At 36.7% G+C, this 21,583-nt stretch overlaps 1 protein-coding gene across 2 annotated transcripts in view; it reads left to right on the top strand.

The window, feature by feature from the left end:
* Window positions 1-21,133, top strand: part of DHX40 (DEAH-box helicase 40) — a 47,449-nt gene extending 26,316 nt beyond the window's left edge. Inside the window, exons 13-18 of one of the 2 annotated variants that reach the window (XM_072779713.1) lie at window positions 11,628-11,742; window positions 12,585-12,693; window positions 13,591-13,685; window positions 16,549-16,618; window positions 16,938-17,166; window positions 19,836-21,133. In XM_072779713.1, coding sequence (XP_072635814.1) covers window positions 11,628-11,742; window positions 12,585-12,693; window positions 13,591-13,685; window positions 16,549-16,618; window positions 16,938-17,166; window positions 19,836-19,975 — 758 coding nt within the window. In that variant the 3' untranslated portion in view covers window positions 19,976-21,133. Of the gene's footprint in view, window positions 1-11,627; window positions 11,743-12,584; window positions 12,694-13,590; window positions 13,686-16,548; window positions 16,619-16,937; window positions 17,167-17,681 lie in introns of both variants that reach the window. The other variant, XM_072779712.1, reaches the window with a different exon arrangement.
* Window positions 21,134-21,583: the final 450 nt, after the last annotated feature.

The raw sequence follows: 21,583 nt of genomic DNA, 5'->3' as shown, positions 1-21,583 counted from the left end.
TTTTCCCTTTCTATATAAACTTTACACCCAGATTGTTGATATCCATAAAATACGTTGCTGGTCCTTTACCTGGGTGGGATTATGTTGAATCTGTAAGTCAGGCTGGAAAGAACTGATACCTTGACAGTTATTGAGCCTTCTTATCCAAGTACATGAAATATCTCTCCATTTATTTAGATTCTCCAGTGATTGACTGGCATTTTTTATTCCCATATATCTAGCCCTATGAGGGATGGAACTGAGGATAAACGAATTTTACATTTTGTTATCCTTTAACTGAGCTGCTTGAAATAGAGAGTTGATAATGTTCCTGGCTGAGAGTTAATTTCCTTTCACTGGTAAAGGAAGATAGTATAGTGGAACTTTGCCCTGTTATAGTACATTAGTAATATATTAACTTTTCTTCCCTAGACTCAAAAGAAATGGAAGTTCAGCCGTTGTATCCAAAGAATTATTTTGAGATTTCTAATGTCTTTAAACTTCTACTTCTTTCCTTTCTTGGTGTGTCAGTATGGGACACACCTTACTTCATCAGCTTTATTTTCTCCTAATGGGAGTGGAGAGGATCACAATTTTTTTTTTAAAGAGCCTCTGGGGGGAGCCTGAGTGGCTTAGTGAGTTAAGCTTCTGACCCTTGTTTTCAGCTCAAGTCATGATCTCAGGGTTGTGAGATCAAGCCCCTGCATATGGAGCCTGCTTAAGATTTTCTCTTTCCCACTGCCTCTGTCCCCTGCCCCCAATTAATTAATTAATTTTAAAAAAGCTTTGGAATAGACAGTGTATCTTGCCTGCAGCCAAGGCTAACAATAGTATGTGCTATCATACTGGCCATATCCCTTTATAGGCTGAGTGTTGTGTCCAGATTGGTTTATTTATTGCTAAGACAATAATGGAGGATACATTTTTCTATAAAAGTACTCTGGTTTAATCCATGTGCTGCCTATCTCAAATATATTGTAGTCTTTTTTTTCCCTCTCACTTTCTAGATTGTAGTCTTAAGTGTCAGAATTTTGGTTCTAGTAATATACAATTATTTTTTTTCTAGCAAAGACTATATATGCAGTAAGTAAGGTTGGCTAGGTGGTGGGTAGGGGGGTGGGTGAAATAGGTGAATGGAATTAAGAGAAACAAAATTCCAGTTATAAATAAATAAGTAATGGAGATGAGAAGTACGATATAAGAATACAGTCAGTAGTATTATAATAATGTTTTATAGGAAGTATGCTTACTGTCGTGCATTGAATAATGTAAAGAATCGTTGAATTGGTATGTTGTGCACCCGAACCTAATGTAGCATGTTTGTCAGCTATCCTTTAATAATAAACTTAAAAAGTGAGTAAATAAGTAAGTTTGGCTGGTTTTCAAAGCCAAAGATGCTCTAAAAACTATTATAGAGTGTTGAAGTGAGAGTCAAGAGACCAGGGTTCTAACCTGACTCCCTGAAACCTAATTATCTGACTATTGGCCTAGTTTTTCTGGACTTCATTCTTCATTTGTAAACTCAGGGAATTAGATTAGATTAGGGTGATCCAGTCTAATAGTCTTGTAAGGCCAGAAAAAGGAGCTGTTTTTCCTCTTTGGAATTTTTAAATAGATGAAACCACTCTGGTGTTAGTTTTTTTTTTTTTTTTTTTTTTTAAGATTTTATTTATCTATCCATGATAGACACAGAGAGAGAGAGAGAGAGAGAGAGAGAGAGAGAGGGAGAGGCAGAGACACAGGCAGAGGGAGAGGCAGGCCCCATGCTGGAAGCCTGACATGCGACTGGATCCCTGGACTCCAGGATTGCGCCCTGGGCCAAAGGCAGGCGCCAAACCACTGAACCACCCAGGGATCCCCTGGCGTTAGTTTTTTAATTTTTAATTACCTTTATAAAATTTAATATTATAAAATTTTAAACTTACAGAAATGTTGAAAGAATAGTAAAGAATTCCTTTATATGTTTTACCTTGTTTCAGCAGTTTTTAGTATTTTGCTATATTTGTGTTATTCTTTTCTTCTTTCTCTATCTCTATATGTATGCATTTTATTTCTTTTTTAGAATAAAAAAGGGAACGTTTTGAGAATATTACACTCTCACCACAAAATATTGATATGCATATTTACTAAGAATTAGGGCAATCTCTTATTTAACCATAGTCCATTTACCAAAATTAGGAAATTTAATATTGACACAATACTATTATCTAGTCCAGAGTCCATATTCTAATTGTCCATTGTCACTAGAATATACAAAAGTAGTTTTAGGATTCCTCAGATATACCAATGTCTGCTAACAGTTTTTATTTTGAGGTAAAATGTACATGTCTTGAAACGTATGAAAGTTGTTAATTCAATTAGTTTTGCGAAGTGCACACACCCATATAACCCATACTCCTGTTAAGATATGGAACAGTTTTAAAAAAAAAAAGGTATGGAACAGTTTTATCACTCCAGAAAATTTCCTCAATACCCCTTTGCAGTCAGAATCTAGCTATCCCACCTCCTCCCAGTTAGCCACTTCTCGATTTTTTTTTTTTTTAAGTTTGGCTTTTCTGAGACTTCATGTAAATGGACTTACATAATATGTACTTTTTTTGTGTTTGGCTTCTTTTGGTCAACATAATGTAATGAGATTCATCTATGTTGTATTTATTAGTGCTTTGTTCTTTTTATTGAATAGTAATTCCACTGTATGGACATACTACAATTAGTTTTTACCAATATTCTATTGATAGACATTTGAATGGTTTCTTATTTGGTGCTATTTATGAATACAGCTGTTAAGGGGTTCCTGGGTGGCACACTCCATTAAGCCATGGACTCTTGGTTTTGGCTCAGGTTGTGATCTCAGGGTCTTGAGATCGAGTTGGAGTTGGGCTCTGGGGCTTAGCACAGAGTCTGCTTGTCCCTCTCCCTGCTTCTCTACTCCTCTCACCCTCACTCTCTTGCGAGTGTATACACTATCTCTCAAAAAAAATAAATCTTAAAAAAAAAAAAAGCTGTTTTGAATATTCCTGTCTAGGTTTTTTATAGATGTATATTTTCATTACTCTTAGTTAACTACCTAGGAAACAAATTGCTACAGTATTGAGTAGGCATGTGTTTCCCATTCAGCTTGAGTTGTGGGATCAAGCTCCTCCTCCCTCCCTCATGGAGCCCTGTGTTGGGCTTCAGGCTCAGTGGGGAGTTGGTTTGGGATTGGGATTCTCTTTCTCCTTGTGCCCCTCCCCCTGTTTATATTCTCACTTGCTCTCTCTAAAATAAATAAGTCTTTAAAAAAAAGAAAAGAAATTGCCAACCCTTTTCTCAAAATGGCCATGCCATTTTAAAATTCCATCAGCAGTGTTTGAGAATTCAGTTTGTACTACGTCTTCCTCAACATTTGATGTTGCCTGTCAGTTAATTTTACACATTCTATTCTATTTTATACATTCTATTATATATTGGTGATCCCTCCTTATGGTTTAATGTGCATTTTCCTGCTAACTAATATTTTTATACATTCATGTGATTATTGGCCATTTGTCTGTCTTCCTTTGTGAATTGTCTGTTAAAATATTTTACCCATACTTTAAATTTATTAAAAAATTATGGAATCTCAGAGTTTTTAATTTACTCTGGATACAAGTTATTTGGTAGGTATGAGTTGCATGTAGTTGTTCCTACTCTGGGCTTTTCTGTTTACTTTCTGAACAGTGGCTTTTGATGAGGGGTGCTTTTGAATTTTGAGAAGTTTAATACATCTGTTACTATTTTTTGTGGTTACTACTTTCTGACTGCTAAAAGATCTTTTCCTTCCCCAAGATCGTGAAAATATATTTCTCTCTCATATTTCTATGGATATTTACCTAAAAGCTCTACAGTATCTAGCTTTTAATAAAGTTTAGTACAGTGATCCATCTGAAATTAAGTTTTGTATATGGTATGAGGTTGAGGTCTAGGGTACTTTTTTTTCCTCTGTGAATATACACTTATTCCAGCACATTTATGGAAAAGATTTCTTTCCCCCACTGAACTGCATTGTTACCTTTGTAGAAAAATCTATGGGTATATATATATGACTCTTTCTGGACTTTATTTTATTCATTTATCTGTTTGTATATCCTTATGTCAGTGCCACTTAGTGTTGATTAAATAGCTTTATGATAAATTTTGAAATCAGACATTGTAAGTCTTTCAACATTGTGTTCCTTTTTTTTTTTTTTAAGACTTATTTATTTATTCAGGATAGACATAGAAAGAGAGAGGCAGAGACACAGGCAGAGGGAGAAACCGGCTCCATGCCAGAAACCCGACGCGGGACTCGATCCCAAGTCTCCAGGATCGCGCCCTGGGGCAAAAGCAGGTGCCAAACCGCTGAGCCACCCAGGGATCCCATTGTGTTCCTTTTTTGATACTCTTGTGGTTATTCCATATTCCTTGCATTTCTATAAAGATTTTAGAATCAGCATACCAGGTTTTTCTAGAAAAAGTCTGCTAGAATTTTGATAGGGATTGTGTTGAACCCTTTATTCTTGTTGCTAGTCTCCTTGCTGAGGGCTTATAATTTACATCTTTAATCACAGTTTACTCAATGAATATTTTATTGCTTCATGTAAAATATAGAAAACCTTGCAACAATTTAGTTCTATTCATTCCTCCATCATGTGTGCTATTGTTGTCATATATATTACATTTAGTACCTTATAAACTTCAAATACAGTATTATAATATTCCTTTAAACTTTCATATGTCTTTGAAAGAAGTTGTGAAGAAATGAAAAATTAAGTCTATTCCAGTACTGGAAGTAGAAGGCCAGGTATTGGCTTTAAATTTTTTTTCTTTTTAAGATTTTATTTATTTTAGAAATAGAAAGCATGTGGGAACAGAGGGGAGGGGCAGAGGGAAAGGGAGAGAATCTCAAGCACAGTCTGCACTGAACACACAGGCCATCACAGGGCTCACTGGATTCTGTGGTCCTGAGATCATGACCTGAGCTGAAACCAAGAGTCAGATGCTCAACAGACTGAGCCACCTAGGTGTCCCTGATTTTAAAATTTTTATTTAGAATCTTCTGTGTGTGGATGGATTATTTTCTCAACTTTTTAACTTTTTAGGTTGTTCAGGTCTTAGGTTTTAATTATGTGTTCTTTGTTTTTTTTATCAGGTCATTGAATTGGTTTTTAGTATCTTGAAGGCCTTTATTTGGGACCTACACTTTAGGAAAACATTATTTGAAAGTGACCTATATTTGTAGGCCCTCAAGGAAAAAGGAGACTTCTCTTTGTTAGTCTAATATTTGGCTTTAGGTATCTATGAACATAGGTCTTACTCTTTAGAATATTCAGATAATATAGCCAACAGGAATATATCTTATATTCTTTGCTTTGATTTGGTGAGATATTTTTGATTAAATCTTGCCTTTGTGAAGCACTTGATGTTAGTCATGTTAATGGATATGAAACGTGAATTACCCCTGAAGCACTGAGGTGTAGCTAGGAGATTTAGCAGTGTCTCCAAATTCCACATAATGAAAATGTAACTATAAAATAGCAGTGGCCTTTTCTATTGTTATGTCAGGCACAGGTTTGAGGGTTTTTTTTCCTTTAGATACTGACCTAGGTCTCTTTTTATTTTTTTTATTTTTTTTATTTTTTTTTTAATTTTTTATTTATTTATGATAGTCACAGAGAGAGAGAGAGAGGCAGAGACATAGGCAGAGGGAGAAGCAGGCTCCATGCACCAGGAGCCTGATGTGGGATTCGATCCCAGGTCTCCAGGATTGCGCCCTGGGCCAAAGGCAGGCGCCAAACCGCTGTGCCACCCAGGGATCCCCTAGGTCTCTTTTTTAAAAAAATATGTAATACATGAGGTGTTATTGTCAAATCTATTACATTTCTCTATTAATACACCCAACAATACAATTTTATAGGTAATATTTCATGCAGTTTCTTTTAAATCACTAAAGGAACATAATAGAAGAAATATTTTCTTTTCCATTTACCTACATATTTACTTTTGCCAGTGCTTTTTTTCAGTGTCATTCAAATTACTGTCTGGTGTCACTTGCCTTCAGCCTGAATAACTTCCTTTATTATTTCCTGTAAATCAGGTATGCAAGCAATTAATTCTTTTAGGTTTTGTTATCTGGGAATGTCTTTATTTTGCCTTCATTTTGAAAGATTATTTTATTGGATATAGGATTCTTAGGTGGCAATTTCTTTCAAGACTGTGAATAAATAAATCATTCCACAGTCCTCCAGCATCCATTACATCTAATGAGAAGTCATTTGTTAATTTTATTGGGATTCTTTTGTGCATAATAAGTCATTTTCCTTTTGCTGCTTTCAGTATATTGGCTATCATGTGTCTGTGGGTCCTTTTGCTTTTATCCTACTTGGAGTTCATTAAGCTTCCTCAATGTGTAGATTAATGTTCTTCATCAAATTTTGGAATTTTTCAGCTATTGCCTTAAAAATGTTTCTGCCTCTTTTCTTTCCTTCTGGCAGTCCTATTATACAAATAAATGTTCGTGTGCTTAATGGTGTCCCACATTTCTCTGAGGCTGCTCATTTTTCATCATTCCTTTTTTTCTTTATTCTTCAGATTGCATAATCTCTCTTGATCTATATTTTGATTCTTTCTTCTTCCAAAACCATATCTACTATTGAGCCCCACTTAGTGAAGTTTTCATACTTTTTTGTACATTTCAATACCAGCAGTCAGCTACTGGTTGTTGGCTGGAGGTTGTACTTAATACTTTTAAGTTAGTGAATTTTTTACCTTTTACTGTTGGATATGTGTTGTGTAGTTTAGAGACTGTTTTCACAGTTCAGAGTTTATGAGTTTGTCCTGTGTTCAACCATAGACTGGAAGCTCAAATGTTGCCTCTCCTTTTTGTACCTTTTGTATCTCCTCAGAAGGTATAACCTTGGGCATCTGCATAGTCTTACAGAACATCAAGACAATTATGGGTTTAGCACGTTTCTCTGATCTTCCTATTAAGTTTTTGGCCTATCTGCCTCAATTTCTAATGGTAACACTTTAAGCTGTTAGTCTCCACTGATTGGTAGCTCATTGCTCTGCTGTTTTTGACAGTGCCTTTGGGGCATTAATTATTCCATAGTCTGATCCAAATAAAGTTAGGTACCTTGGCAGGGGTAAAGTATTGCTGGTTTTTAACAATGCTTGTCTCTTTCCTCTCATGGGTAGAACCTCTGTGCTATGGAATAGGAGCTGGGAGTTGATTGGGAATCTGCTCTTCACGGGCTGCCCCAACAAGATCCTCCCTGTAGAGCAGAAGCTTGAAGTGGGAGATAGGGAACTGGTGCTTTGGTTACCACCACTGCCCAGTATACATTTTCCTCAGCACAAAGCTTGGTGAGATGGTATCGGTGGATATTCACTGGCTGCCAAAAACAAAAACAAAAACCCGGTATAGCTCTCTGAAACTGAGAGTGGTGGGAGGTACCACTCAGCTGCTGAACTCACTAGAACAGCACTTCTGCAAAACAGAGCTGTAAGCACTGCCATTACTGTTCCTCATTCATTAGCTGTTCAGCCTTGATTATTCTTATAGAGCAATGAGCTGGAGGTAAGGGAAAGGCTGCTGTGTTCAGGCTGCTAAGCCCTCTTCCACACAAAGCTATGGGGGGGTTGAGTGTAGTTCCCACTCAAATGTGATCCTTCATTCTGTTCTTTTTTTTTTTTTTTTTTTTTTAATTTTTATTTATTTATGATAGTCACAGAGAGAGAGAGAGGCAGAGAGAGAAGCAGGCTCCATGCACCGGGAGCCCGACGTGGGATTCGATCCCGGGTCTCCAGGATTGCGCCCTGGGCCAAAGGCAGGCGCTTAACCGCTGCACCACCCAGGGATCCCCTTCATTCTGTTCTTATTGAATTCTATAGATTCAGTCAGTCTCCAGAGACTTTGAATGATTGTCTTTGGTGATTGACTGGTTTAACAGATGTCTCTCTGGGAGAAAGGTTTCACCCACTCCTCACATCACCATTTCCAATATATGTATATAGTTAAAAATTCAATTCAAACACTACACAGAGAACTAAATGAAAAGTAAGTCTTCTTCTCATCAGACCCAAGGACTAAACATGTCCTAGAGATAACAATTGCTATCAGTTTTTTGTTCATGTTTAAATACTATGGTTTTTATATAAATATATAATTAATTTTAAAACCTGAATCATTAAGAACTTTAGCTGCTGCAAAATGCAGCTTCAGCTTTTGAGCATGTGACTTGTTAAGATCTTGTTACACCCAAAATGTATATTGGCTTTCCAGCTGCTTCTAACATGCATTTGTAGTCTTTATAGGTTAAACAGTCCTTTCTGGCTTGGGTCTTTGTAGATCCACCTAATTTAGTTTTTTATATACTTACTGGTAAAACTGGGCAGTATTCTAACATCTAACATTAAGATTATAAACATCAAAATGATCATACTGTCAACATTTTTAGTGATGTCTTTTGCTATAGTAAACTGTATACAACATCTGCTAGAATGCTAGTATAGATATTGCTTTAGAAGTCACACAATGAAGTAAGAGCTGTTAAATATTTTTTTAGGTGATAAAAAGCGTTGCCTCAAAATGGAACAAATTTAAAATAACAACACTGGGTTGTTCCTAAAGTGTTTATTTTAATTGTGATATTTTTGAAATAAAGGGCACTTCATGTGTTAGCTCCGAGGACTGTTATTATTATTGAAATCTTCTGTGGAAAAAAGAAAAAAAAAGAAATCTTCTGTGAAATGGTTTTGTTTTCTGATGGAGTGCTCTCTAGAAAAGTACCAAATTATCTTCCCAAATGGAGAAGTTTAGCTGATAAAACCTTGTTTTGCTGCTTCACCTTGTTACTTATAGTTCTTGCTTCAGTATCATCTACCTATTTGCATGATGTAAAACTGATAATAGAATTCCATCTGGGGAAATAGTAATAAATTAAAGACAGTGATATGTCTACTGGAAAGTAATTAAAGATGAATAATCAGACTGTTGTTTAAAGGACAGACTTGCTGAGATTGTAGGAACTATGTGTGACATGGGTTTTGACTTTCCTAGACATATCCTGAATTTACTGTGGGACTTCTGCCTCTTTTAATTTCTATTAATTAGGTTATTTTAGGGGAGAATCAGGGAAAAGGAACAAAAAAATGTTATTTGTTCTCTTGACTTTGAGAATAATGGAAAAAGAGAGCAGAGACAGAGAGAAGCTATCAATGTGAGGTGGACAGCCAGGGAAGCAATATGCTTCTACATTTTTTTTTTTAAAGATTTTATTTATTTATTCATGAGAGACACACACAGGCAGAGACACAGGCAGAGGGAGAAGCAGGCTCCCTGCTGGGAGCCTGATGTGGGTCTTGATCCCAAGACCCTGGGATCACACCCTGAGCCCAGGGCAGAAGCTCAATCTCTGAGCCACTCAGGGGTCCCAGTATCCTATGTTTTTTTTTTTTTTTTTTAAGATTTTATCTATTTATTCATGATAGACAGAAAGAGAGAGGCAGAGACATAGGCAGAGGGAGAAGCAGGCTCCATGCCAGGAGCCCGATGTGGGACTTGATCCTGAGACTCCAGGATCACGCCCTGGGACAAAGGCATGCGCTAAACTGCTGAGCCACCCAGGGACCACCCCCCCTTATTTATTTATTCATGATGGACATAGAGTATCCTACATTTTTAAAAATGTGAGCAAGTAGACACTAAACAACAAGGATCCAACACTAACCAGGTAGAGTTAATCTTCACAAAATATGAGCTGAGCTTAACATTGTGATCTACACTAAAAGTTGGTGCAGTTACTCTGACATTTTAGTAAGAGATGGTAAGCTACCTGTGTAAATTATGCTGGTGCCAAATTGAATGGTTGTCTGGGGCAGAGAAAAGAACTGAGCCAAGTGGGAAGCTTCTCTGTGGCTTTATAGCCCAGGGGTTCAAGGAATCTGGTGCTCTACATTTCTATAGCATGAAACACAATTCAGGGACCCTAGAGCCCCTGCCTGATAAATAGGCGTGTCTCCTAGTGTTGGGAGCCAGAACACGGTGATGAGTGTAGTGCAATTTGAATTTTGGCATAATACCTTTTGGGCAGTGGTGATTCAGTGCTGGAAATGAAATGTTTTGGCTTAAAAATCAGTTTCCCTAAGTGGTTCAGGAAATGGGAATTGTATTTTCATCTTGGTAAGGCTGTTTGTATGGCCTGTAATTAATCATATTGTTACTACTTTTGTCTCTAGCTGCTTCCCTCAGTTGTTACCTAGGTAACAAGGGTGGAAACTACTTAAAGCCTGGGATGAAAGACTTTTTATCTTCATAAGTGTTTTCTTTAATCAGATTGCTTTCCTCCTAATACCAGGAACTGCTGCTTTGCAGATTTGCATCGTAGTAGTCTATATAAGTGCTGCTCTCTAGTATCAGGCAATATGGTGCTTATGCTAAATTTAGTTGTGATGTGTATATTAAAGCAATAGGAATTGTGGTATGATGTGGTAGAATGAATGAAGGAACCCTAGGAAATTTTGAAAAAAAGTGAGACTCTCAAATTTAGCTTGGGTAAAGTATTACGTGGGGAACTTGGGCAGTCAGAGAGCATATGAATCCTGAGTGGGATTGGGTCAAAATCACTAACAGATAAATCTCAAAAACAACGTTGAACTAAGGAAATCAAACACAAAGTACATTTATACAAAATTTAGAAACAGGAAAACCCTTCTATGAGGTCAGAAGTTAGGATATGATTACTTGTAGAGGGTATAGGTAGTTATTGCAAGGAGAGCAAAAAGAGGGCTTCTGGATGCTAGTAATACACTGTTGATCTGAGTGTTGAGTATATTGGTATGTTATGCTTGTTAACATTGAACTGTACAATTATAACCTGGTTGTTTTCTGCATACATGTTTTACTTCAATATAAAGTTAAAAAAGGAAAGAAAAGGCTTTTAGTAGTTCAGTTCTGCTTATAGGATAGTCCTGTCTAATTGCCCTTAATTAGGAATTGGATAAATAGGGACTGGTTAAATTGTGTTATGTTCCTTATACCCCTGGGGATACAATGTAGCTATTTTGAGAATGAAAAATTCTACAGGTACTGACAAGAAGCTATTATTAAATAAAGGAAGTTTCAGAACTTATAACCCATTTATGTAAAAATAAACCACTATATACATATGCTGGTATATACTTAGAAAATATCTTGAAGGACACACATTCAATTGATACTTAACAGTTGGTTAGCCTTGAGGATTGGTTTATGGGTAATGTGACAGAGTGGGGGAATGCTGAACTCCTGCATACTTTCTTTTTACTGTGAACATGGGTTACTCTTATAATCAAAACAAACTTAAAAAATAAATTCTAAATTCTATTTTAAAGGCAAGCATATTGGGAGAATTATTGTTACTATTCTGGTTAAATCTCCAAAGTATGGTGAATTGCTCCAAAGTATTGCTTTTTTATACATCACAAGAAAAGAAAAGAAGAAAAGAAGTTATGGGAGTAATTAGAGGTGTTCCCCTCACCCCGAAGAGTTAATATAGTTCCACCTTATTCCACTGTAGATGATGAAGCAGATTCTGACCTTGAGTAAACAAAGCGAATGTAGGCATTTGATATAAAGTGTAACTAAATTGTCTCTCCAATTGTCATTTTAGTTGATCCAGAGTACCAGAAGGAAGCAGAACAAAGACATAGAGAATTGGCAGCTAAAGCTGGAGGATTTAATGACTTTGCAACTTTAGCTGTCATCTTTGAACAGTGCAAATCAAGGTATGTGAAATAGTTCTATGTACTAAGAAATTGTCTGTTTGAAATATAGCTCCAATGCATATTTATTATGTAACTTTAGACAGTAAGGTTCAGTGGGGATACTATTGACCTCAAGTTATTTTTGTGAACATAAGTGAGATTTATCTATGCCAGGTAACTGTTACTAAGTAGGCATTTATTATATAATATTAGTTATCTTCTTCATTCTCTCCCTAAACCTTTCCTGAAGGTGACCTTATAGAATTTTGGTTCTGTAGAAGTAGCATGGATGAGAAAATAATTGGGCATTTGTTAAAGTATATATGTATAAGAGGAAATTCATTTACAAATTATTTTAAAAGATTTTATTTATTTACTTGACACAGAGAGAGAAAACAGCAGAGGAAGGAGTAGGCAGATGGAGAGGGAGAAGCAGGGCCCCCTACAGAGCAGGGAGCCTGATGCAGAACTTGATCCCAGGACCCTGGGACCATGACCTGAGCCAAAGGCAGATGCCCAACAGACTGAGCCACCCAGGCACCATACAAATTATTTTTTAATTCACTCAGACACATTAGTTTTTTCAAATTCTTTAATTCTTTAAAGTGCTTTCTCAGTAATTGGACAGATCTCATTAAAAAAACTGACTATTGCTTATTTGTTTCTAGTTTTGTAATAGGTATGAGAATGTTAAACTATCTTTTTTTTTTTTTAAGTAAATTCTGTGCTCAATGTGGGGCTTGAACTCATTTTGAACCCAAAATCGAGAGTCACATGTTCTACTGACTGAGCCAGCCAGACGCCCCTGTTAGACTTTCACTTATAGAAGGTATTTTCAAGATACCATTATTTTTGTTTTGCAGTGGAGCTCCAGCTTCGTGGTGCCAAAAACATTGGATTCATTGGAGATGCTTATTTTCTGCATTTCGTGTTGAAGCTCAACTTCGGGAACTAATCAGGAAGCTTAAACAGGTAATTATTATAATAATCTTTCCTTGAGTAGCATTTTAGCAAGATTCTCTGAATACCGTACCCCAAACTATAGGAAATTATGAGATGTTCTGATCTCTGGTTTGTAGGAATAGGCCCCATTCCTAGCTGCATGTAAGTACCAAGCACTATTACCTCTTATCCTTTGGAGAGATGCTTTTCCTTGTCTTGGGTAATTTCCTCACTTTTATATGCTAACCAGTGCTCAGCTGAACCCTTGTGGAGGCCTATCTCTGTCAAGTTCTCTTCTCTTCTGAACTCTTGGCCTGTAAATTCTAGCCATCTTGGTCTTCCTGGATTCTCGGCCCTGTTTCTTTAGCTGGGGGAATAATGCTCCAGGTTCCACATGGATTATTCCTTCCCTGAGCCTTCATCCAGAATCTCTCTCAAGGTTGACTGTAAGCAGGGGCAGTCATTGGACTTATTTCATTTATTTCTTACACTTCATTTATTTCTCATGGATCACTATTCTTATTGCTTGATATGCAGTGCTTTGGAAATCATTATTTCATATATTTTTGGTTGTTTCAAGCAGAAGGGTAAATCTGATCTCTCTTTTTTTAAAAGATGTTATTTATTTATTTGAGAGAGAGAGAGCTAGCGATTAAGGGGAAGAGCAGAAGGAAAGGGACAAGTAGACTCTGCACTGAGCACAGAGACTGTTGTGGGGCTCAATCTCACGACCCTTGAGATCATGACCTGAGCTGAAATCATGAGTCAGACGCTTAAACAACTGAGCCTTCCAGGTGCCTCAAATCTGATCCCTCTTACTTCATTCCGGCCAGAAACAGAAGTCTTTAGAAATGTATAGTTTTCAGAATGAAAGATTATTTCATATTATTCTGTGAGATTACCACTATATATATATTATTTCTATAGCAAAGTGATTTTCCAAGAGAGACCTTTGAAGGCCCAAAACATGAAGTACTACGAAGATGTCTTTGTGCAGGCTATTTCAAAAATGTAGCTCGAAGGTAAGCAATATGAACTTGAGAAATGAATAAGAAATACTACTGTATTTGACTACAGTGTTGAACTATTTAATATATTAAAGATTGATGATTTATTTAAGCTCCGTGATTATGATGACATCAATTACAGTGACTCCATAATTGTCACTTGTGAAGGGAGAGCTGCAGTGGTTCAGAGTGGGATATTGGACCTCAAGTTTGGTAGGAGGGAGTTTGTAGGACAGCTGTCTAGAATGGGGTATCAGTACCTAAGTTGAATGACAAGGGTTTCCTTGCAAGGGGTAGCTCTGTGTGGAGGTTGAAAGACAAACAAGTTGAGTGAGCATGCCATCTCTGAGGAAGGAGAGCTCAGGGTAGAGTGTCAGCAGTTGAGCAGGATGGGGAAGGCACTCATATGGGAGGTGTTTGGTGTTGCATTTAGAGTCTGAGTGTAGTGAGAGAGGGCATCTTCTTAGGGGAAGGGGTAACAATAGTGATGATGGGAAACTTATTATATACAAAGGAATTGATCACATAATTTAATATATTAAGGAATGGTGAATGGAGTTAGAAATACTGAAAGGGAGAAAATAGAAAATGAGAATGAGCCCTGTAGTGTTGGATTGGAATTTTAGGGTATCATTGTGAACTTAATGGTTTTCAATATACTTAGATGGATGGATAGATAGATATAGGAATAAAAATAGATGTTACTGTATATATTTATAATATATATTTATATGTATGTGTGTAAATATTTACATTTATACAAGATCCTAGCTCTGAGATGAAGTGAGAGCAGTAACATAATAGTAATGAATATAGTTAGTGCCCAGATTGTGACTTGAAACAACCATCTGCCGCCTAATGGACTGTTTGGAGAAATAGGGGTAGGAAAGTACAAGATGAGCCCAGAACATCTTATTTTATCAGTAAGCAAGAAGAGGTAAATCAAGTTTGAGGGCATGTTAGAAGTATGCTGGAGCTACTTGCTTGAATAGTCCCCAGCTGATCCAATATAGGACATTTTAGCATCAAAATAAATAATGATAGTAATGGATTATATAGCCTACTAAGTAAAACATGAAATCAATGGGTCTGTAGTTATATAAATTAATAAATGAATAAATTAAAAGTTTAATGACAAATGGAATTAGACGTGCACCTCTCTACAAAACTCTTATTAATTACAAAGAGAAAAGGAAAAAAGTAACTTTTTTCATGGAGTAGCCTGGCAGATGCTACCCAAATCAAGCCATCAAAGTGAACACTATCAGTCATGAAACAAATTGAAATCATATTCTTCCTGAAAGGATATAATGAAAAATACAACTTCACTTTTGTGATGTTTCTGCCAAAGATACATAATCTAAATCTAATCATCTTGAAACAAACAAACTCAAATTGAGGAGCATACTACAAAATTATTACTAAAAAAGCTGTCAAGATCAGGAAGGTCAAAGACTGGGGAATATACCAGAATGAAGGAGACTAAGGGGACATGAAAAATAAAATTAATACTTGATTCTGATTTGGATCCTTTTGTTGTAAAGGATATTATTAGGACATTTGGATAAAACTTCATTGGGATCTGAGGATTAGATGTTAATCATCCTTCAGTGTTAATTCTCTGGTTTTGATGGTTGTATTATGTATTACATTTATGTAGGAGAATGTTCTTTTTTTTTTAAGATTTTATTTATTTATTCATGAGAGACACACAGAGAGGCAGACACGTAGGCAGAGGGAGAAACAGGCTCCCCTCAGGGAGTCTGATGTGGGACTGGATCCCAGGACCCCAGGATCATGACCTGAGCCAAAGGCAGATGCTTAACCACCTAGCCACCCAGATGCCCAAGAGAATGTCCTTGATTTTAGGAAATGTACACTCATGTATTTGGAGATGATGGGGCATAAGGTTGGCAACTAACTCACATAATTCAAGTTAAAAAGATTTTTGTACTGTACAGTATGTAAACAAGTATAATGCAGTCTGATCTGTGTTACAATGGGACTATATACAAAGTATTATAGGAAATCATCTGTAGTGATAATTGAACTAGGGCTAGTATTTTGACAAGTCTTTCAAATAATATTTATGTAGGGAAGTATAGAAGAGGATAGGAATTATTTTTAAAGATTTTATTCATTTATTTGAGAAAGAGGTAGAGAACAGGAGTGGGAAGGAGGGGCAGGCAAGTAGGGAGCCCAATGTGGGGCTCAGTTCCAGGACCCTGGAGTCATCACCTAAACCAAAGGCAGACACCTAACCAACTGAGCCACCCAGGCGCCCCAGAAGAGGATAGGAATTTGAAGTTAAGAACATGAATTAGAAAAATGATAGGTGCAATGTTCTAATTATCAGATTTTAGAATAGTGAAAATTATCCCTTTAAAAAGAGATGTAGCATACTATATAAAGAACATTGTATTTAAGTCAGAAGACCTATGTTTGGGACTTGCTTTCACTATACATTAACTCTGTGATCTTTAGAAGACTAGTTGATTTATTTGAATCTCAGTTTTGACTTCTAAATAAAAGTACTTTGCTCTCAAAACTTGCAGGTTGTTTTGAGGCTTTATTATAAAATCATTCTAGAAACTTTAAAGCACAAATATGATATTACTGTTAATATTACTAATTATTGACCAGAAATGTTGTACTTAACTGAAATGACTGTTTAGTTTATATATAATGAGAAGTTGTATCATTATTTAAGAGGAGTTGGTAGAGAAGTTATAGTGACAGTTGAAAAAGTTTAAACTTCTGTTTGTAGCACTCTTTGTGGTAAAACATAATTGTTCATTGTTAGACTTGGTGGTCTATTTATTTCATTGTTTTACTGTTCTTTATCCTTTGATTTTGTTTTATTTGTTTTGGTTCTTAGATCTGTTGGGAGAACGTTTTGCACAATGGATGGGCGTGGAAGCCCAGTTCACATTCATCCTTCCTCAGCAGTAAGTGCTTTATTATTATTATTATTATTATTATTATTATTATTATTATTATTAAAGTGTCCTATTTTTAATAAAGGAAAGAAATTTGTAAAGGTGTAGGAATTAGTAATGCACAAATGTCTTCTACTTTTCACTTTGAGGTTAAGTTTAGCCTATATCTTTATTACATAAAACTGTAAGGTACTGGTTGGCCCATACCTCCTGATTGAAGAATATAGGAATTAATTCAGAAGAATTTGGGCTATTAGTATGTGGCTGATCAAATGTGGAATAAGGCGGCTTACTGAGTTATCATCCTTAAATGAATTATTTTATATAGCTTCATGAACAAGAAACCAAACTTGAATGGATCATTTTTCATGAGGTATTAGTTACCACCAAAGTCTACGCAAGAATTGTGTGTCCAATCCGTTATGAATGGGTGAGAGACTTGTTACCCAAGTTGCATGAATTTAATGCACATGATTTGAGCAGTGTGGCCCGACGTGAAGTGAGAGAAGATGCAAGGAGGAGATGGACAAATAAGGAAAATGTAAAGCATCTAAAGGGTGAGTCAATCACTTGTTCTTGTGATAGAAGTCCAAGAAGCATAAATATTGTTACATAGCATAGTTTCGGGCTCTGTCCCCTGAGAAAGCAGAGTTGTCATGAGTCTCAGACTTTACTTTCACTTCTGTCTTTCCTTCCAGTTAATCATGTTTCCTTAACCCCTCTGTCTACAACATTATTAATAACAACAGTATCTGTTGAGCCTTTGTCATGTGCTAATAACTTGCATTACCCCATTGAGTTTTCACAATAACCCTATGAGTTAAGTACATGTAAGTATATATCCCCGCTTTATAGATAAGGAAATACTTAGCATATAATAATTTGCTGAAAATTCCATAGCTAATAAGTTGTGAGTCTGGATTTTTGAATCCAAGGAAACTGACTTGATGTGATGGCCTATACTGTTAATTATAATGACATACTGTTTTTCAGTAGGTCTTTGCTACTTTTATTTTGCTTATAAAATTTTGTGAACTATTACTTCAGAACATCTTTTTAAAATTTTTTCTAGGGATCCCTGGGTGGCGCAGCAGTTTGGTGCCTGCCTTTGGCCCAGGGCGCGATCCTGGAGACCCGGGATCAAATCCCACATCGGGCTCCCGGTGCATGGAGCCTGCTTCTCCCTCTGCCTGTGTCTCTGCCTCTCTCTCTCTCTCTCTCTCTCTGTGACTATCATAAATAAATAAAAATTTTAAAAAAAAATTAAAATTTTTTCTAGGGGATTTTTCTGTGAAATGTTAGGTCCCTAGTTGAGAGACATAAACAGTTATACTGAACTAGGACAGAAAGTTTAATTTTCACCTCATAGGTACAAAAGGCTTTTCAGTAAAAAGCTTTCTGAGGCTGATTTTTAAATAAGATTTTATTTTTATTTACTTATTTATTTTTGAGATAGAGAGCACATTCTTGTAGAGTGGGAGGGCAGGGAGGGGCAGAAGGCAGAGAGAGAGAACCTCAAGCAGCCTCTGTGCTAAGCGAGCACTCCATCTCTCAGCCCTGAGATCATGACCTAACCCGAAATCAAGAGTCGAATGCTTAACCCACTGAGTCACCCAGACACCCTTAAAATTTTATAATAAAGGTCAATTTGGGATGTGAAAACCAATACCTTTTAAAAAATAGATCTGTTGAGATAGATCAGTGGTTGTGAGAAGCTGGGGGTGAGAGGAGGAGTTGACCACAAAGGGACAGGAGGGAATTTGGGGGGTTGAGGATTCTGTCTCCTGATTTTGGTCACAGACTGTATGGAATAGTAAAAATTCATAGAACTGTATGCTAAAAAGTGTATATTTTACTATAGATAAATTATACCTTGGGGATCCCTGGGTGGCTCAGCGGTTTCGAGCCTGCCTTTGGCCCAGGGCGCGATCCTAGGGTCCCGGGATTGAGTCCCGTGTCGGGCTCCTGGCATGGAGCCTGCTTCTCCCTCTGCCCGTGTCTCTGCCTCTCTCTCTCTCTATGTCTATCATAAATAAATAAAAATAAATTTTTAAAAATTATACCTTAATTTTTTAAATGAAAAAATGTATAAACTATACAGCCTCATACAAAAATTAATATATATAAAAAAGAAATGTAAGTATAGATATCTGCTGATGGATTTTCACAAGCATTACCATTCCCCCCCACAATGTATATTGTCATGAAGACCTAACTATATACACTTGGCCAGAAGAAATACAGTAGCAGAAATGAGGGTCATGTCCTCTCTACATTTAGTAACATTCATTTATGTCCTCAGCTAGAGTTATGTCTAGTTCCAAGAACCCATGTGAATACTCATACCAATGCAAGAACTTAAGAGTCTAAGGCATTGGGGCGCCTGGATGGCTCAGTCAGTTAAGTGCCAGACTCTTGATTTCTGCTCAGGTCATGATCTTAAGGTTGTAAGATTGAGCCCTGCACCAACTGTGCACTGAGCGTGGAGCCTGGAGCCTGGATTCTTTCTCCTACCTCTGACGCTGATTGATGGAGCAAATTGTATTATCCTTTTTTAACATCATGAGAAATAAGTAGGGGTGCCTGGGTTGCTCAGTCTGTTGGGTGTCTTCGACTCTGGTCGTGATCCCAGGGTCCTGGGATCAAGCCCTACATCAGGCTCCCTGCCTGCTTCTCCCTCTCCCTCTGTTGCTCCCCCTGCTTGTGCGTGCGCTCCCCCCACCTGCAAATCAATAAATAAAATCTTTAAAAACACCATGAGAAATAGAGTGGTAAGGAATTTTGCCCAAGATCTGGAAGAGTCTAAAAATGTAGTGTTTCATTGCATTGTATAACTCTACTACATGTTTGAATTAGGGTCAGTTGTTCTAACATTTAGGTCTCCATGCTTGCTTTCTCCCCTTCCTTCCCTTTCCCCTTCTGTTTCCCCTTCCCTTCCCTTCTCCTTTCCTTTCCTTCCCCTTTCCTTCCCTTCCCCTTCCCTTTCCTCCCCTCCCTTCTTCCTCTTCCTTCTCCTTCCCTTCCTCCTTCCCCTTCCCTTTTTTTCCCCTTCCCTTCCCTTTTTATTTTTTAACTGTAGACTACACTGTTTCTTTTAAAAGGACAAATTTTAATTTACTTTTTTTCCCCCTTAACATTGAAAAATCAGGGCATGTCCTTCTCCTAATATTTCTTGTACTGATTTTCACAACTGAAGTTTTACTGGACTAATTTGTAACGTTTTCAGATGGAATCTCAAAAGAAGTCCTAAAGAAAATGCAAAGAAGAAATGATGATAAATCCATATCAGATGCACGTGCTCGTTTCCTTGAGCGAAAACAGCAGAGGTCCCAGGATCACAGTGACACACGGAAGGAAACAGGCTAAGTGGTGAACCTCCAATTCAGGAAGTAGGAAAAGCAGCCAGGAAATGTGCTTCTACTTTGCCATTTATATCAGACAGCACTACCAAGAGGAAGTGGTCAGCAGCTGTTATTAGCATATAAGCTAAAAGCAAATCAAAGTTCATCAGTACCAATAAATGGAATTTTCAAAGAAAAGATTGAGTTGCCATTGTCCTAGGCAATGATATATGAAACCAATGAAAGACAATACATGTAATATTTTCCTCACGTCAATTTTGCTGGCCTTAACTGGTATCAAATGCTGTCATTGAAATATTTTCAAAGAACACTGAATTGTATTTAATCAGCGTGTATTCCATTTGCATTTGAAGTATTAAAAATTATTTTCCTTAAATCTCTTTAAGGCCTTCTTGTTGCTATTAGAATAGTATTATATCAGGTTATCAGGTATGTGACCATTTCCTTCAGAAGGCTGAATATAAGAGGTTTTTACTCAGCAATACTTAGATGTCTAACTGTTTAATTGCTACAGAGCTTTATAGATATTTAGAGAAAAGACTTAATCACTTAGTAAATAAGAAAATTGCCTATGGCAAGTTTCTTTGTTGAATTAATATTAATCCTTAAATTGATTTTTCTGGGATTATACAGATTCCTTTTTATATAAAAATATATTGTTTAAGACAGTAGCTATAGCCATTAACCAAAGGACAGATGATATATATATGTTGTTGTTTTTTTTTTTTTTAGCTGTCCCTACATACCTGTATCAGCATCATGTATGTAGGTGTGACAGTGTTTCAAACAGCCCCTCTACCCGGCCTACGCTCTTGGCTCCAGCTGCTTGGGTAGGACCAATTAAACATCTGTTACGCTCATCTTGAAATGGGATTTCTTCAAAGCAGCCAACACTACATCACCAGTGTTTCAAATTGGAACCTTGAGGCTAGTTAGTATAACACTCAGGCCACACTCAGCACTTGCCCACTCTGTGTTTACTGCCTTGTATTCTAGTTATTTGTGTATCTGTCTGTCTCCCCCACTAGATTATACGCTCCTTGTGGGCAGGGACTATGTCTTTTTCATCTTTGTATCTTTTATGGCACCTAGCACAGTGCTTTGCACATAGTAGTCATCAATGTTTGTTAAATAAAGCTATTAGTGTCATTAAAATTCAAAAGGTAGTATAATGTGTGTTTTTAGATATTTTTTGTGAAAATTAAGAATCTAAATTTTTCATAGGTAAATAACTTTTCTTTGCTGTCTTAACAGTTTTCTGTTCAATACTAGAAACTTGAGTCTTTATTGAAAAAGCACATCAGGACCCAAATCTGTGTGTTTGTTCTTAAAGTAAGGTGAGTGATGATGGCTCCCTTAAGATTCCCAGCATGGTTAATTTGTCTGTTGTAATCTTCATTGCTCTTGACCCTATTTTAGCACATTGGTCTTACTAGGTTCTCTTCTCAAGTATATGTATCAGTATATTTCCTTAGATGTGGGGTAGGGATATATGTGGGTTCTTAGAATGAATACACTCTTTCATTTCGGTAAAAATTAAGCACACATTCTAAATCTATAATCCCTAGTCACATTTCATCAGTTGTCCCAATAATGTCCTTCCTTTATAGCA

Source organism: Canis lupus, chromosome 16 (assembly GCF_048164855.1).
Source record: "Canis lupus baileyi chromosome 16, mCanLup2.hap1, whole genome shotgun sequence".
Lineage (NCBI taxonomy): Eukaryota > Metazoa > Chordata > Mammalia > Carnivora > Canidae > Canis > Canis lupus.
The sequence above is the reverse complement of the archived record's forward strand: the minus strand, read 5'-3'. Positions and strand labels throughout refer to the sequence as shown.